General features: G+C 63.3%; 1 protein-coding gene and 1 pseudogene across 1 annotated transcript in view; one reads left to right on the top strand and one right to left on the bottom strand.

The window, feature by feature from the left end:
* CLCN2 (chloride voltage-gated channel 2) overlaps positions 1 to 13,634 on the top strand; it is a 43,320-nt gene extending 29,686 nt beyond the window's left edge. Inside the window, exons 8-21 of the mRNA XM_075068966.1 lie at positions 407 to 532; positions 2,487 to 2,533; positions 2,853 to 2,922; positions 3,671 to 3,781; positions 4,229 to 4,442; positions 4,850 to 4,983; positions 6,324 to 6,508; positions 6,994 to 7,099; positions 7,193 to 7,266; positions 7,440 to 7,499; positions 9,725 to 9,763; positions 11,242 to 11,346; positions 12,192 to 12,278; positions 12,607 to 13,634. Coding sequence (XP_074925067.1) covers positions 407 to 532; positions 2,487 to 2,533; positions 2,853 to 2,922; positions 3,671 to 3,781; positions 4,229 to 4,442; positions 4,850 to 4,983; positions 6,324 to 6,508; positions 6,994 to 7,099; positions 7,193 to 7,266; positions 7,440 to 7,499; positions 9,725 to 9,763; positions 11,242 to 11,346; positions 12,192 to 12,278; positions 12,607 to 12,801 — 1,553 coding nt within the window. The 3' untranslated portion in view covers positions 12,802 to 13,634. The remainder of the gene's footprint in view (positions 1 to 406; positions 533 to 2,486; positions 2,534 to 2,852; positions 2,923 to 3,670; positions 3,782 to 4,228; positions 4,443 to 4,849; positions 4,984 to 6,323; positions 6,509 to 6,993; positions 7,100 to 7,192; positions 7,267 to 7,439; positions 7,500 to 9,724; positions 9,764 to 11,241; positions 11,347 to 12,191; positions 12,279 to 12,606) is intronic.
* Positions 13,635 to 14,603: 969 nt separating this feature from the next.
* On the bottom strand, positions 14,604 to 16,640 carry LOC116838544 (uncharacterized; annotated as a pseudogene).
* Between the last annotated feature and the right edge of the window lie 734 nt (positions 16,641 to 17,374).

The following is a 17,374-nucleotide window of genomic DNA, read 5'->3' as shown; positions in this document are numbered from 1 at the left end:
TGGCTTCCGCTGGCTGGAGAGGGGGCCCCTTTGCTCTGGCAGAGGGTGGCTTGGGGCCATCTCCCAGCTGGCATCCTCACCTCAGGGCCAGCCAGCTGCAAATTCTACTGTGCCCATACGGGACTAACTGCATGCACCCACGGTGCCCACCTAACCACAGGAGCTGCCCATGCGGTTACAATCTGGTCCCAAGTGGCCTTGGCACACGAATGTAACACCTGGAAAAGAGGAGGTGCCCCAGGTGGTGTGTTTGGGTCTAGTGCCCCCTTGGCCGGCCCCCGTGTGGCCTGTGCGTGGGCAGGCAGGGAGGCACATCTCAGGGCTTCGGGCTGTCTGGAGCGGAGCCCCCGGTGTGCCAAGAGGCCATGGTGCCACCGCTTCTTCCCCTCCCCTCTGCCCCTCCCAGGCGTCCTCTTCAGCATCGAGGTCACTTCCACCTTCTTCGCCGTCCGCAATTATTGGCGTGGCTTCTTTGCTGCCACCTTCAGTGCCTTCATCTTCCGCGTGCTCGCCGTGTGGAACAAGGACGAAGGTACAGCCCGCCCAGCCCCCCAGGGAACTGCCCCCTCTGGCCTGCACCAGCTAGTGCCCTGCTGGTGGGAGCCCAGAGATGGGAGAGCCAGGGGTGGGGATTGAGGGGCACTGGCAGAGCTGGGGGTTGGGGGGAGCCGGAGGTTGGGATTGAGGAGCACTGGCGGAGCTGGGGGGTGGGGAAGCCGGGGGTTGGGATTAAGGGGCACTGGCAGAGCTGGGGGAGTGTGGGGGGAGCCCATGGCTGGGGAAGCTGGGGGTTGGGATTGAGGGGCACTGGCAGAGCTGGGGGGTGGGAGGAGCCGGAGGTTGGGATTGAGGGGCACTGGCAGAGCTGGGGGATGGGGGAAGCCGGGGGTTGGGATTAAGGGGCACTGGCAGAGCGGGGGGGTGGGAAGCCCATGCTGTGGAAGCTGGGGTTGGATTAGGCAGCTGCAGAGTTGGTTGGGGCAGCCCAGGTCTGGGAGCGGACTTGTGATTGAATGGCACTGAGAAGTGGGGGTAGGGGAGCCAGGAGTGGGCATTGAGAGCAACTGCCAGAGCGTGAGGGGAGTGAGCGGTCTTAGATTGGGGCACTGTGCAGACTGGGGAGCAGAGTCTAAACAAGGCTATGGGGTCTCCAGCTGGGCCCAGCCTGATGGTATGGGCCCAAGGGCCGCAGTCTCTGAGTGGGAGGTTTCTATGGCAGGATAACTGCCAGTATTGGAGCAGGCGTCCGGTGCTTGGCCTCCCTGGAGGTCCCTGGTGACCGTCCCCCCCCCATCTCATCCCCCCAGAGACCCCACGCTCTATTCAAAACCGCTTCCGGTGACTTCCCTTCGACCTGCAGGAACTGCCTGCCTTTGCTGTCATCGGGTGAGTCCAGTGCCCTCTGTCACTCCAACCCACTCGGGGGGACATTGCTGCGGGGGTGTAATATCAGACATTCCTGTGTGGACAGGAAGGATATATTGAGGGGCTCTCCCTCTTTCTGGGCCCCCGTGCTGTGGCGGGGAGCATCTCAGTGTCTCCTACCTCCCCGCCCCATCCCTGACAGCCACCCAGCAGTAGCTGCCTGCTGGTGGCTCATCGGCCGCCCTCTCCCCAGGATGCAGGCTTCGAGGGCACTTTCGTCTACCTCACCGCAAGATTGTCCAGTTCATCGCAAGCAGAAGAAATCAACCGCTTGATGAAACATAGTGTGCTGCTGCTCCTCGCCCTGAGACTTGGCCGTTGATCCCAAGCAGGGGCGCTAAGTACACACCCAGAACAGGCCTAGCTGGAGAACAGGCGGAGGAAACCTGCGATGATAGGGGAGAACCCGGACTGGGGGGAGTGTGGTTGGGAGCAGGGCACTGAGCTGGGTGGGCGCTGCATGCTGGCTGGGCTTTTGGTTCCCTGTGAGCAGCTGCTGGCTGATGCTGCTGGCACGGTGTGCTGGTCTTCCGCGATGGTGGGGGCAGCTGTGGTTTTCAGTGGGAATTCACTTCTGTGTATGTTGCCCCACGGCAGGCGCGGCTTTTTACCCCGCTGGTCACTCTGCTCATTCACATTCCCTTCCCGCTTGACGACCCAAAAATTAATGCCGGCCAGTAATTCTATCCCCTCCCTAGCTTGCAGCCTGCCAGCGGAATCACTGGCATTCATTTTGGAGAACCTGTGCTCTTGCTTTCCCCAGCTGTGAGCTGAACTGAGCTCTGGCATTGACGTGAAGCTCAGATGTCGCCTCATTCTTCCAGATCTCCAGCACCAGAGGGCAAGATGCTGGGATAGGATGGACGGGGAGTGACCCCCCCATTGGGGTCCTGACGGGAGCAGCCTCTATGGATGGTGAGATGTGGGTGAGGTACGCCGTGTTACCCTGCTCCGCGGTCTTTCTCCAGCTCAGCCAGAAGGAACCTGGGCACGTTGACACCGCACCGTGGCAGCAGGGCCTGGCTGAGGTTTGAAGTCCTTTGGCATCTCGAGGCCTGAAGCACCACTGCCATGTCTTGTCACCCTGGTGGTTTTCATCCTCATGAAGGTGGGTCCTGCCCCAGGGCTGGGGGTGCCCAGATCACACCCCCTCCCCTTCCCCGCACCAGGGCTGGGGTGTGGGAGGGGCCCTGCCTGACTGGGTGTGGTCTGATTGGGTGTGAGAGGGGCCCTGACTGACTTGCTATGGTCTGGCTGGGGTGTGGGCATGGCCCTGGCTGGCTGGGGTCTGGCTAGGTGTGCGGAGGATCTGGCTGGGTGAGTGTGGTCTGGTGGGCATGGGCATGGCCCTGGCTGGCTGGGGTCTGGCTAGGTGTGGGGAGGTTCTGGCTGGCTGGATGAGCCCTGACTCATGTCTCTGCCCCTAGTTCTGGATGTCAGCCCTGGCCACTACCATCCCAGTGCCCTGTGGAGCCTTCATGCCCGTCTTCGTCATTGGTGAGTGCTCGCCCCGGAGGCACTCCTGGCTCGCCCTGAGCCCAGCTCCCAAAGGGGCAGCGCCTCTGCGAGCTACTGACCAGCCCCTCCAGGCAGAGGGGACAGAGCAGGTTTGCCCACAGTCCCCTTGTGCTGGCCATTGTCCTCCGGCAACAGTGGCAGCTCCCTGGTGTGGCTGGTGCCCCGTGAGTGTGATGGGGTCCTGATGCTGGGAGTGCCCATCGGGGCAGGCCCTTTCCCGGAGTGCCAGCCTGCTCAGGGCTTTGGGAAGGAGTTTCGGTACCTCTCAGCCCTGGTACAAGTGGTGGCTCAGCATTTAGTAGCGCTGGGTGGCACAGCATCCCTCCCCCTGCCCCTGAGCGAGCATGCCAGCAGCACCATCCTCGCACCAGAGCCCCATCCACCCAGGGAGGGAAGGAAGGGAGAGGGAACAGCCATAGGGGATACAGACCCTTGCACCACCTTGTGCCACCTCTCATGGTGCTGCTCTGGCTCCCGCTGCTCCAGCAGCACAAAGAGGCTGGGAGATCCGCTTAGCTGGCTCCCTGGGGCACAGCAGCTGACAGCCCTTGGCAGGGCCCTGCTGTCCACCTCAGGGCTGGCAGGACAGCGACTGCCCCCTGAGCAGCCGCATCGCCACAGGGATGGGCACTGTGCTGGAGGCACCAGGATACAACTGGTTTTCTCCCCTCCCTGAACCTGCCTGGGCTGCCCCCAGACCCGCTTTGACCCCTGTCTCCTTGGGCAGGGGCGGCCTTCGGGCGGCTGGTAGGGGAGAGCATGGCAGCCTGGTTCCCGGATGGCATCCATGCCAACAGCAACACCTACCGCATCGTGCCGGGGGGCTACGCCGTGGTAGGTAAGCACCATGTTTCCACATCCAGGGAGAGGCCACCAAAGGCTACAGCCAGTCCGACTGCCCGAACAACCTACTTGTGGTGCAGGTGCATCTCCCTCCTGCAAGCCCCTGGAGTGGGCCAGGCTGTTCAGAGGAGCCCAAATCTGTACAGCCACACAGACATGTCTAGGCTCCTCCCCGGAGGGAGATGTCCCCAGGGTGACAGGGCCAGGGAGCCATAGCGACTGGTGGCTGGTACAGACGGGTTGGCAGAGCAGCTTGAGGGCTCTCTGGGGGTGTGCTGGGGGGCTGTGCCATGAGGTTCCCATAATGGTCCCCCTCCCTGGGGCTGTTAGGGGGAGACTGGGGCTCATTGGGGGGCATCACTGTGGTGCAGCTCCATGGGGTCTGCCTCGGGGCCATGCCAGCCCTGCTGAGTCTCACTGTGGCGCTTTCTGCCACGCACAGGAGCGGCCGCGCTCTCTGGTGCTGTCACCCACACGGTCTCCACCGCCGTGATCGTCTTCGAGCTGACGGGCCAGATCTCCCACATCCTGCCCGTGATGATCGCTGTCATCCTGGCCAATGCCGTGGCCCAGAGCCTACAACCCTCGCTCTACGACAGCATCATCCGCATCAAGAAGCTGCCGTACCTGCCCGAGCTGGGCTGGGGACACCAGGAGTAAGTGCCCACCTGGGATCCCTTCCCCAGGGGGAGCGGGAGCCTCTGCAGGAAGCCCCTCTCAAGGCCAAAGCTCTCGGGAGCTCATGGGACCCAGTCCAGGAGCTCAGTGCGGTGCTTACATGCACTGGTGATGGGCACTAGAGCCATGCAGCAGCCTCTGTGGTTCCCAGGCCTGGGTGGCTGCAGGGACCATGCCCCAGCCTGTTCACATCCAGGGATGAGAGGCAGGATCCACCCAGAAATGGCCCCCAGCGGCTAGAGGAGCCGCTCACCTGCCCTCAAGGGACTAGGGGAGCGTAGCCTCAACAGGAGCAAAGGGGCCGAGGGGGACCCGCGCAGCAGGGCTGGGCGCTTGGCAGCAGCCCTCCGGCGGCCTGCTCAGGGCCGTGCCTTGCCCTCCGCAGGAAGTACAACGTGCGGGTGGAGGACATCATGGTGCGGGACGTTCGTTACGTCTCCTTGAACTCCAAGTACCGTGACCTGCAGGAGGTGCTGTACAGCACTCAGCTGAAGAGCCTGGCGCTGGTGGAGTCAGCTGGTGAGATGTAGGGGCTGCACAGGGAGCAGGCGGTACCGCGGGGGGTCCAGAGCTGCTTGTGCCCTGGCCAGCCTAGGCTGTGCCCAGCTCACTCCGGACCATGCCACCCATGTGTGCTAAGGCCTCCCGGGCAAAGCAGGCTGCTCGCAGACCCCATCCCCACCCGCACCCCTAGGCTTCCCCAGCAGACTCTCGGGTCAGCAGTGCTCTGGCGCTGGGCCCATCTCCCTGGCAAGAGGCCAGTCACTGAGATCGTCCTGAGCTTCTGCCTGGCCCTGTGCCAGATGACTGCCCACTTGGACATTTATCACCTCTGCCTGCCTGCGATGACCACTACCGTGGCAATGGAGGATGCTGCGTTACCATGGCAATCTGTAAAGTTTAGCGGAAACAGGAAGGCCAGTGCAGCCTCTTTCAGTGGATCCTCCCTCACCCCAGATGGCAAATAAACAGGAGTGGTGGGGCGGGCGAAGGGGAGGATGGGCTTTCTTTCTGCAGAGGGTGGGGATCAGGGCTCTTCTGTTAGCTGAGACCCCACAACTCATCACCCGGGGGCTGGTTCCTGAAGCAGAACCTCTCAGTTCTTGCCTGTGGGCCCCGGGGGGCTGTCTTGCTTGCCCCCAGAGCCCCACGCCCTGTCCAAGTCTCACAGACTCGTCAGCCTGGACCCAGTGTCCAGCGGGCACACTGGTGGGCAGGGCGCAGACCTGGGCACAGAGCGGGGAGTGCAGGCCCGTAGGAGACCCTGATGGTCCCTTCCCTTCTCTGGGCACTGAGCCTTTGCCCCCTCCTCCGCAGCTGTTATCCCTGGGTTGCAGTAGGGGAAACTGAGGCCCAGAGAGGGGAAGGAAGTAGCCCGAGTTCAGCCAGGAAGCCTGGGGCAGAGCCAGGAATAGGACCCAGGAGTCCTGCTGTCTCCCAGCCCCAAGCTCAGAGCCCTGGGCCCCCCGTGTCCTCACACTGTAGCTCCTGCTTCCCAAGCAGGCTCTGTCCCATAGGGCAGCTGCTCTTAGAGAGACCCAACTCAGAGACAGGGGAGCCCGGTGCCTCCAGCCTGGGTGGGGGCAGGGTTTTTCATTTTCAGCTACTGCTCCATGGGCAGGTGGGCAGACAGGCCTGGGAGCCAGGACCCCTGCAGGGCCCTGTCCCATCCTCCCCCCTCCACCCTCAGAGCCCTGCCAATGGGCTGGTAGCCTGAGCCCTCCTGCAAGGGCTGCTTTCCTGAGGACTCAGGTTTGGGTCTCCCCTCTGGGATCTGGGGAGTGGGTAGGAAACGCCACTCACAGCTGTGACCTCCCAAGCTAAAGGGGTGATGGCCCCTCGGGGCTGGTCTCCTGCAGAGTCTATGATCCTGCTGGGCTCCATCGAGCGGGCCCAGGTGGCGGCACTGCTGAGCGGCCAGTTGGGCTACCAGCGTCGCCTGCAGTACATGCAGGAGAGGGCACAGGCCGGGAGGAAGAGCATCGCCGAGAAGCCCCAGGACGAGGCTGACCACAAGGCCTCCGACACAGGAGTGCGGTTCCAGGTGAGAGGCAGTGGGCAGCACGGGGACCCCACACCCCACTGCCGGGATTGGGCTGGCTATGGGATGCTATGAGCCTGCTGTACCCCAACCCCACTGCCACACAAGGAGCTGCCGGCTGGAAACCCCAAAGCACCTAGTGCTCCCAGGCCCTTGAGGGGCTTCTGTCAGGGAGTGCCCCCTTCCTCACCCCCATCCGCTCAGGTCTGGGCTGGCCTCACATCCTCCGGGCCTGGATGGTGCAGATTGGGTCCTGCCTACCCACCCTCCTTCCAGCTTGGGCTGCTTCCCCCTGGAACTGGGCTGGGCTGGATGGGATATGGATGCCCCAGGCCCATGGTTCCCCATCCCACCTGGCTGGTGATGGGATATTCTGCCCCCACCCCACCCCCATGCTGAGCTGGGGGTGGGATGCCCTGGACTCGCCTCACCCCCCACCCTACCAGGCTCAGGTGCTGGTTCAAGCCCCCTGTACATGTTGCCCCCAGATCGGCACAGAGGAATCGTCATCGGCCCCGCCACGCGGAGAGTCCCGCAAGCCCCTGAAGCCGGCACTCAAGCGAGGTCCCAGCAGCTTGGTGGAAAGCCCCACAGGTGAGCCCCCTGCCCCTGTGGGCCCCATAGTGCCAGCAAGCACCTGGCTCGCTGCTCTTTGCTCTGACGGTTTCTCTGCTTGTCTCCCCCCAGCTGGGAGCCCAGATCACTCAGGCATTTCCCTCAAGAGCCTCTTCTGCACCAACACTGCCCTGGAGCCCGCTGAGGTGAGTGCCCCTCTGCCCCCCACCCCAAGGGCATTCCCCATCGCCATGGCACCTTGGCCCCTGCTCTGTGCCCAGCCCCCACCCGAGGTCCTGGGGCAATGAAGCCCTGCCAGGATGCTGTGGTTTCCCGTAATGCCTCTGTCTTCTCTCCTGTTTTTCTTGTGGCTAAAAAGGCTGAGAATTCAGCACCACCCGAAAAGCGCAAGTCGAAGCGCGTCCGCATTTCCATCGCAGTAAGTGTGTGCCACGCCTCGGCCAATCACAGACCAGGCGCCACCCTCCCCCATACTGTGCTGAGGGCACCCCACAGCTCAACCCATCTGCAGCCTCCCTTGGGATTTCCGTCTGCAGAGTTCTTCCCGGCACTCGTTAATTCATCACCAATCCGTGCCAGGGCCAGCTGTGGGGTCACCGCCCCTGCTTACAGGTGGGGAAACCAAGGCGCAAACGTGGGGAGGGACCAGTCAGCGGCTGAGCCAGGGATAGAACCCAGGCGTCCTGCCTCCTAGTGCATGAATGATGATCTGAGTGGCCCAAGGAGCAGAAGCATCCCCATGTTGCAGAGACTGGCCCCAGCCGCTGCCTGTCCTGCCCCCATACAGCCTGTCTGCCACTTGCAGAGGAAGGATAAGGGAGCAGAATTCCTATGCCCATCACCACTCCAATCCTGGAGCCACCTCGAGCTCTGGGGACTTTCAGCACAGTATGGTCCCTGATCTGACCCGTCCCCCCATTTCACCCTCTCCCAGCTGATCTGGTGGGAGCCTGATAACGCTCCTTCCAACCGACCAATCCAGCAATGACCTACTTGTACCAGCAAATCGGAAATCAATACCTCCCGATCTGATCTGATTCCCCTCTCCCAGCTGATCCAATGGGAGCCTTTTAATGCTCCTTCCAACTGACCAATCCAGCAACGATCCACTAGTACCAGCCCATCGGAAATCAGTACCTCCCGATCTGATCTGATTCCCCTCTCCCAGCTGATCCAATGGGAGCCTTTTAATGCTCCTTCCAACCGACCAATCCAGCAACGATCCACTAGTACCAGCCCATCGGAAATCAATACCTCCCGATCTGATCTGATTCCCCTCTCCCAGATGATCCAATGGGAGTCTTTTAACGCTCCTTCCAACTGACCAATCCAGCAACGATCTACTCGTACCAGCAAATTGGAAATCAATACCTCCCGATCTGATCTGATTCCCCTCTCCCAGATGATCCAATGGGAGCCTTTTAACGCTCCTTCCAACCGACCAATCCAGCAATGATCCACTAGTACCAGCCCATCGGAAATCAGGGCATCCTTGATCATTGCTCCTTCCCCTGCTGATCTACCTCCCCTCCCCCCAGCGAGATCACCTGATTCGTGCCTGTGGGTGCTCCCATCGCGGCGGGGCAGTGGAGCCGGTGCCTTTCTGGCCTGGGACCAGCCAGACTGCAGAGGCGGTTCTGGGAGCCCCTGAGGGGCAGAGGAGCATGGCTGAGGGCATGCCAGGCTGTGAGCAGCGAGGGGCAAAGGGCCCTGTGATCTGTTCCTATAGCCAGGCGCCCCCAACTACCTGCAGCCCCTTGTGAGGGGCACGGTGCCTCGGAGTGAAGGATCAGCTTTTGGGGAAGGGGGCTTAGCTTGGCGTGTGCTCACGGGAGGTCGGAACCAAGGGGGCGCGGCTGGCTGAGAGGGGTGGTAGCGCTGCAACTGGCTCCCGCCCGGGCAGGCAAACCAGAGAGGCAGATCCTCCTGCTTCTGCCCTTGACCCAGGAGCAGCTGAGCGCTGGATGGGACCTGAAGCCCAGACCTTCCAAGGTATTTGGGCTCCGAACCACCATTTCCATGGATGGGAGTTCAGTGTCTAAATACCTGGCCTACAGCTCCCCGGCCAGGACCTGAACCCCTCCACCTCTCTTCCCCTGAGCCATGTCCCAGCCATGCTGTCACCCCACACCCCTGGGCCTCTGGCAGGGCAGGCAGGGAGACCGTTCCATGCAGCGGAGGAGTGAGCTCTGGAGCAGCATGGGGAGAGGGAGGGTGGAGGGCAGGTGTCTGGGGTGAGTGCCTGGAGGGGCGAGGGGCAGCTGGGTGGGGGGGTGCACCTGGCTTCTCTGGCCAGCAGCGTTCTGCAGAGCCAGGGCCAGGGGAGCTGGGATGGAGGGCATGGGGGCAGGTGAATCTAGGCTCCAGTGGGGCATTGTGAGGGGACTGAGACGGAGGGGTGAGGGAGCTGAGCTGGGCTGAAGGGTGGAGAGTGGGGAGCTGGGTGCAGTGGGGGTGTTGCTAGACCGGGTTGCTCCTTGCTCACAATCAGCAGTGCTGTGAGCCAGGCGGCTGGAGGGAGCCCCAGGCTCACTTGGTCAGTGCCCAGCCGGGCACTCTCGTGCCCCCCCTGACTCCGTGGCACACACCAGCTCCACGTCCCCACAGCCTGACTCACACTCCGCCTCCCTCCCTCTCTTGCAGGACCAGTATGAGCTACCTGGCGAGATGAGCCCCTCTGAGGTGAGTGCCAGCGGGAGCACCATGTGCCAGGCGCTGCCACTCTGGCACCCTGCAGATGGGAGGCCCTGAGCCCTTACCTGGGGGCCTGGCCAGCTGGACCCTGTCCCTCTCCAGGGTGAGGGCCGCACTGGTGGGATGCCCGGGGCTGAGTCTCCCTCATCCCTTGGTCAGGAGCTGCCCCTGGGCCAGCTGGCACAGAGCAAAGGGATCCATCTGTCCTGTTCCACTGGCTCTGCCAAAGCCCACACTTCTTGGGCGCAGCCCAGGGAACCCCCCAGCTTGGGGGCCGCTGGCCCCTGGGGAGCCTGCTCTGCCCTGCCAAGTCCTCATGGCACTGCCCATGTCACTCGCCCAGCAAATATACCCCTCCCGCCCCCACCATTCCACCTGCCAGGAGCTGAGCAGGCCTGCTTCCCAGGGCCCCTGCCCCACACTGCTCTTCGGGGGTCTGGAGGCAGAGCAATCCTTCCCCCTGCTCCTCCCCTCCCCCATTCTGCCCATGGGTCCAGCGGGGAAAGGGAGGGGATGGGGGGAGGCAGCAATGGGGGGACAAGGAGAGGAGGTGGGGCAGGGAGAGGGACTGGCTGGAGAGGCTCAGTCAGCTGGGAAAGGATCACCCCAATTCCCTCGCATTAAACGTCGTCAGAGCAGCACCTCAATGGGCAAAACCTGGCCAGGAAGGGTCCGGGGGAGCCCCCCAGGTGTGGTGGGAGTGTCCCCACTCAGGCCACTCTGCTGTGAGGCTCCTGTGCATGTGCAAGGCAGGGGTGGGTGGGGGCAGGCAGGGCCGGGCTTGAGCAGAGCCGGTGGGAGGTGTTTCCTGCCAGGCAGAGGATGCAGCTCCTGCTGCAGCAGCGGTTGATGGCAGGGCTGGGCTAGAATAGCCACTGCAGGTGGGGGGAAGCCGCATGCACCACCCTGCTGGGCCACGGGCAGCATGGCTGGAATGCCCCTTTCCACCAGGGAAGCCCACTTCCCCATGCAGCTGAGGGCGAGGGGGCTCTGCTCATGGGCCCATGCAGCCTTGGCCTTGTGCCAGTCGGGCACCTACCAGGGGGGCTGTCGAGCTGAGCGCCCAACCCCTGGTAACCAACAGGGCCTGCTCACGTGGGGCCGGATCTGAGCCATCACAGCCTAGAGGGGGTGTCCCCTTCACCATCCCCTGAGCCAGCCAGTCCCCCACCCTGGGGCCAGATCGGAGCCACGTCCTCTAGGGGGAAAGGCCCCGTGTCCCATTCCCTGTCCCCCATATCCAGCCTGTCCCCTGCCCTGGGCCTGGATCACCTCTGTGTGTCCTGGTCCCTGCCCCCGAGCCAGGCAGTGCCCCCTCCCTGCTTGGGCAGGGCAGGGGCTGCAGGTGGAGTGTCGGGAGAGCACTGGGCTTTGGGCTGCCCTGCCCGTCTGTTCATGCCCACGCCGGGCAGGCTGTTGTCCCCCCGACTCCCGGCTCTGGCAGTCACGGCTCCTCTGCCTTTCAGATCGTGGAGTGGGAGGAGCAGCAGCTGGACCAGCCCGTGAACTTCAACAACAGCAAGATCGACCCTGCTCCCTTCCAGCTGGTGGAGCGCACCTCCCTCCACAAGGTGGGGCGGGCAGGGGTGCCATGCTCCTTGGGATGCACGGCAGCTGGCAGCATGTGCACCACGCAGGGATGCATTGACAGCCCGAGCCCAGCTCCCCATCAGGCGTCCTCTGGCCTGGGGCCTGGCTCCCCCGGCTCATCAATATTGCCCCTTCCCCCTTCCGCGTGTTGGCATGGCTGGTTCAGCTCTGAACCCTGCAGATCCACCCCCCACATTGTCACGGAGTGTGGGGGAGTCCGGCCCTGCACCCCTCTTCCTGGGACTCACAGTGACTCTTGGCCAGCCAGTAAGACAGAAGGTTTATTGGACAACAGGAACGCAGGTTACAGCAGAGTCTGTAGGCACAGTCAGGACCCCTCAATCGAGTCCTTCTGGGCTTTCAGGGTGCTTGGATCCCAGCTTAGGACACCCTGAATTCCGCCCCACAGCCCCAAACCCAAACTGAAAACTACTTCCCTCCTGCCGGCCCCTTCCTTTGTCTTCCTTCCCGGGCACAGGTGTTGACCTTTCCCCTCCCTTACCTAGCTCAGGTTACAGGCTCCGGTATAGTCCATCCCCTCAAGTCCTCCCCAGCTCTCCCATTCCCCACACAGACAGCCCCTACTCCATCACATGTTGGCATGGCTGGTTCAGCTCTGAACCCTGCAGATCCACCCCCCACATCCTCTGCAGTGTGCATGGGGCTGCGTCTCAGCAGATTCCCCATCCCTGGGACTGCCCTGTGGGCTGCGACCCCCAGTGAGAGGGGTCTCCTCTGGCTCTCCCAGCCCTGCAGGCCCCAAGCCCCAATGGGGTCCTGGCCAGCTCCCTGCCCCACAGACCCTGAGCACCTGTCTCTGTTGCAGACTCACACCATCTTCTCACTCCTGGGCGTGGACCATGCATATGTGACCAGCATTGGGCGCCTCGTTGGCATGGTGTCCCTCAAAGAGGTGAGCAGGTCTGGGGACACCTCCCAAACACCCCTGGGGGAGGCGGGGAAATCAGCTCTATGGGACTCGTCACATGGAGGCAGGAACAGAACCCCTGAGCCCTCCTGGGGGGTGAGCAATGGTGCCTTCCACCCAGCCTCAGCCCTAGAGCATATGGTGCCACCAGTCTCCGGGGAGGGTGTCTCTGGAGACCCTCCTGCAGCCCCCTCTCTCTGTGCTTCCTGCAGCTGGGGGTGGGGGGAGAAGGGCCCCAGGTGCCCTCATACAGCTGGGGACATGGGAAGGGAGGGTGCCTCATGCCACACTGCTGAGCCCTGTCTGCCCCCAGCTGCGCAAGGCCATCGAAGGCTCGGTCACTGCCAAGGGCGTGAAGGTCCGCCCACCCCTGGCCAGCTTCCGGGACAGCACCACCAGCAGCAGCGAGACGGAGACCACGGACATCCAACAGCTGTGGGACCGGCGCCAGCACGTCTCCATCCCCCGTGAGTCCAGCCCCTCCGAGATGGACGACAAGTGCCAGTGAGGGGTGGGGCCGGCGGATAGAGCCTGCCTCAGCCGCTGACGGACGTGACAGACACTGCCAGCCCCAGCAGCGGTGGCGCTGGTGCCACTGCCCCTTTGTGCCTGCAGCCCTGGCACCCTGCACTGCCGGATTGGCCGCCTGCCACCGGGGGAGAAGCCAGAGCCCCAGCAAGCCACTGCCATTAGCCCTGACCCAGGACCTGCCCCAGCAGCCTCTGTGTGGTGAAGAGGAAGGGTGCCCCACGTCCAGCCCCTGGTCTCTGCCTGTGAGGTTCTCTGGGCAACTCTTGTAGGACTCCTGGGGGGCAGAAGGCAAATACCCAGCTTCCTGCAGCACCACCCCCAGGGGCCACTTGTTCCCCAACCAGCACTGAGTTCTAATCCCCCCGCCCCCCCCCAACTCTGCAAATATCTCAGCCCCGGGCCCTCCAGCCTCAGCTCTGCCAGTGCCCCTGAATCCCGCCCCACAGTCCTCCCCCTGGGCTCGACCTGCCAGCGCGCCTCAGGCCTGAGCCGCAGGCCCCCCCTCACTGTTCAGTCATGCTACCTCTGAGGGGGGGTTGTGGGACGGGGCAAGGGAGCATGGGGGGAGGGCAGCTGGGCTTAGCCAAGGACAGAGGTGTTTGGTTGGCATCCAGGGGAAACAGCTCAAGCACTTCCCCGCCCCAAAGTCTCACTGAGCCCTGCCCCCTCCAGCATGGCTGCTCTTGCCTGGCCCTGGGCAGGGTCCCAGGGGCTCAGAGCTGGGGCAATGGGGGTGGGGGGCAGCGACCAAGGCTCTCTGGGCCCTCCACTGGCCAGGATGTAAATACAGAGATTTTTATATTAATTTAATAAAAGGATTTTATAAACAGCGCACTGAAGTAACCCAAAGAGCGTCTGCTGCATGCCAGGCGCCTCCACCAAGCCTGGCCTGGTGATGGGGCATCAGCTGGGGCAAAGGGACCGAGCCAGAGCCGGGCACCAGCAACCTTGGGACAGCAAACGGGCCTGGGTGGCCTGTGTGCCGCTCCGACCCCAACCAGCCATTGGGGGGAGCTGCTGCTGCAGGGAAACAGCTGGGGGCTGGGTGGGCTTGGCAGGTGGGAACATGCAGCCCTGCCCACCCGCCCCCCGCCCCCCCCGCCGCCCAAAGGAACATTAGGGAACAGGCGAGCCCCTTCACTGCCAAATAGAGACCTTTGTGTGCTCCCGCCCGTGGGCCCATTCTGCTCTGGCACTGGGAGTCAGTCTGGCTGGCTGCCCCGGTCCCTTTGCCAGTGCCACCCAGCAGCGGTTCAGGGACGCTGGAATGCACCAGGCATGCGCCGGGGGGCGGGGAATGAGTCCGTGACGAGTCAGGCAAGGGGCAGAGACATTGAATCGCTAGCACAGTCGAGCCAGCGGGGAGGTTAACGCCCGCGTGGGCTGGGAGAGGCGCGCACAGGCCACTGAAACAGCCCAGCTGCAGTCTTGGATGGAGAGGAACCTTTCCAACCAGGAGCAGGGTGGAATTGAGACACCAGCCAAGTTGCTGGGAGCCAGTAGTAGTTCCCGGGGGACCCCACAGAGCTGGCGGGCAGGCCAGGATATCCCAGCAGCAGGCATGGGGTGCTGGGTGAGTGACACGGCCCCCAGGCTGCAGCGCTGGCCCAGGCCAGCCCGTAGCCGCTGCAGGAACAGCTCGCGTGCCCAGCCCTGCAGCTGGGAACCTCATGCAGCTAGCGGCCCCAGCATCACTGCCCCTTATGACCAGCCTGCACTGACCGCAGTGCATGCTGGGACCCGACAGGCTGCCCCCCACCCTCGGACACACGTCGCCCACTAACTAGCAGCGCACACGTGCGGATGGCACCAATGGGCGAGCAGCTGGCCCAGCTCATTCTCAGACCGGGGGGGGTGGGAACACAGCTGTGCCCTAGAGTGCATCAGCAGCTTGATCTCAGTGCGTACACCGGGTTGGGCGTCTCGCCCGCCTTGCACGACCACACCACGCTTGGCGTTGATGACAGCAGCCTGCATCGGTGAGGGTGCAGCTGACAGACATAGGGTCCATGTCTTGGGGCAGGCTTGTTGGTGAACGCGTTGGCGACGGCCGTCCTCTCGACTCACTACCAGGAAACCAACACCCCATGAAAGCCGGGCACAAGACACGTTCCTGCCTGACACAGCCCCGTTCAGCCCAGCCTCTCCCAGGGGGGCCGCTTAGGGAGTGGGGCAAGAGTTCTGGCAGGGTTGGGGCAACTCCCTGCTACTCCGGTTCCACCACCCCATGCCCCCCAGTCCTCACTTCTGCCTGGCATGATGATGTGTAGTTGTTTGTGGTCACCACCACGTCCTGTGGCTTCGAAAATGGCTCATGTTCGCTGTCACCTGTATGATGTCGCCCCCAGCTCGCATGTTGCTGCCCAAGCTGCAGGGCGCACGACCCCGGGATCCTGCATGAGTGGGGCGATGGGAGAGGATGCGGCCCCAGCCCACAGCGGATGTGAGGCATGCCACCACTGTGCCAGGTTGCTTGAACAGCCTGAGGGAACAGTGAATGGGGTGATGGCGTTTAGTGTGTGTTTGGGGGGGGGGGGCAGTTAGAGCTTTGGGGGGGTTGCAGTGGGGTGTTCAGGTGCAGTAGGGAGTGGCACCTGCCAGGCAGGGAGAAAGCCAGGCTGCCCCTCTCCCATGGTGCTGGCTGTGACTCAGGCTGGGTCTGACACCCCAAGGTGCCTTCAAAGGGGCGGGGGGGGGGCGGTCCTGTGAGTTTCCTCAGGACAAACAGGCTATTTGCAGAGCAGGCAGGTGGGAGGGGCTGCCGGCTCATGGGACTCTCTGGCTTTTGGTAGCGGTCTGCTGGCAGTTGGGGTTGACTCAAGGGGGGATTTGACTACCAAGCCGGGGGGTGGGAGGGTGTGTTGGAAGGAGGGGTCTGGGTAGTGGGAGATAGGCAGATTGATGGGGCATCTAGCTGGGAAGCTAGGGGACTGGAAGTGGGTCTGATTAGCTGTGGGGTGGGACGATTGCTGGGGCAGGAGTCTGGCTAGCAGATCGGCGGATTGGAAGTGATTCTGGCTGGCAGTGGGGTTGACTCAGGAGAGGGGCAGTCTGGCTAGCAAGCCATGGGGTCTGGCTAGTGGGGGTTGGGCAAATTAAGTGGGGCGGGGGTTGGCTAGTAAGCCGGGGGACTGGAAGGGGGGCATGGGATGAAGAACCCCCACCCCCATGCTGGCAGATGCTGAACCACACCCTGACCAGGCAGTGCTCCCACCCTGGACCAGGGATGGCTGTCAAGGAGCCTTCCCCAGCCCTGTGGCCACTGCCCCTGGAGAAGCAGCCCCCACCCATCTCCCCGAAGGGTGAGCATAGACCTGGGGCTCTGAGCATCGCAGATGCTGACTGGGCACCCCACACCCTGTGGGGGCTGCACCTCCCTCCCCTCCCTGGGCTGGGTATAAAGGCAAGGACTTGCCGGGGTGGTCAGGGGCTTTGAACCAGGACCATAGTGCTGAGAGCAGAGGCCTCACCCACTCGCCCAACAGGAGGGACTCCGGGAGCTGGCAGCAGTAGTAGACTCTCACCTTCTTAGGCCCATGAGCCCCTCCTCACCGTCCTGCCCCAGTGCAAGCAGTGGCTGTAGCACCCTGAGGGACGTGCAGGGTTGTGCCCCCTCCCACACCCATGGCCCCCACCTGTGTATCCATAAGAGTCCCGGGCCCGCGTGACGAAGGGGCCGTGGTGCAGGGAGCTCCTGTCCCCCTCCTCTGCAAAGCACCCTCGGGGCTCAAAGCAGGGCTCGGCCGGGGGAGCATTCTGGCTGTAGGTGCTGATCCGTTCCGAGCGATAGGTGGAAGACGAGCTGACGGATGCCATGGCGCTGGTGCCAGCCCGCAGAGGAGACGGGTCACTGCTGGGAGAGGGAGCTAGAGGAGGGGCGGGAAGGCAGCCGGAGCCTGGAGATGCCCATAATTAGGAAGGTGTCCGGTGGCGCTGGGCCCTGGAATGCAAGATAAGGCAGCCCTGTTCCAGATAGCGCCGGCGGGGGCAGCGTCACCATGGCCACCACAGCCTCTGGGGATGGAGAAGGGGCTGGATCCCCTTTGGAGCAGGGAGGGGGACCCTCAGGCAGTACTGGACGTGGTTGGGATACTTGAGCAGGCCCCTATGGCGCAGGGGTCTGGACCCTGGGGTGCCATCCCCTCGAGATCCAGCCCGCTCAGAGGTGGTAACCCTGGTCCGTGCTGGCTGCTATCCTGGCCTGGGTCGGGCTCCTTGGGAGTGCAAGACGCCCACGGAGGGAAACGGCTGAACCCCACCAAGGAGAAATCCACACGGCACTGCAGTAACAAGACTTGTTTTATTAGAGGCCTGGCAGGATGGCCACAGGCAGCTGGGACACAGGACAACAGAGAGCGGCTCTCAGTGGCCACAGGGCCAGGCCGGCAGCTCACGGTCCCCAAGCACAGTGCAAGGCCACGCAGCTCCAGGAACGGCTCCGAGACAGGGTCCATGGGACATGCCTCCCCTCTCCCAGCCTTCTGCCCTGCGACACACACACTCTCCACCCATCACATCCGCGTGTGTAAACATACATCCCTCCCCTCACA

This window comes from Chelonoidis abingdonii, chromosome 8 (genome assembly GCF_003597395.2).
Source record: "Chelonoidis abingdonii isolate Lonesome George chromosome 8, CheloAbing_2.0, whole genome shotgun sequence".
Classification (NCBI taxonomy): Eukaryota; Metazoa; Chordata; order Testudines; family Testudinidae; genus Chelonoidis; species Chelonoidis abingdonii.
The sequence above is the reverse complement of the archived record's forward strand: the minus strand, read 5'-3'. Positions and strand labels throughout refer to the sequence as shown.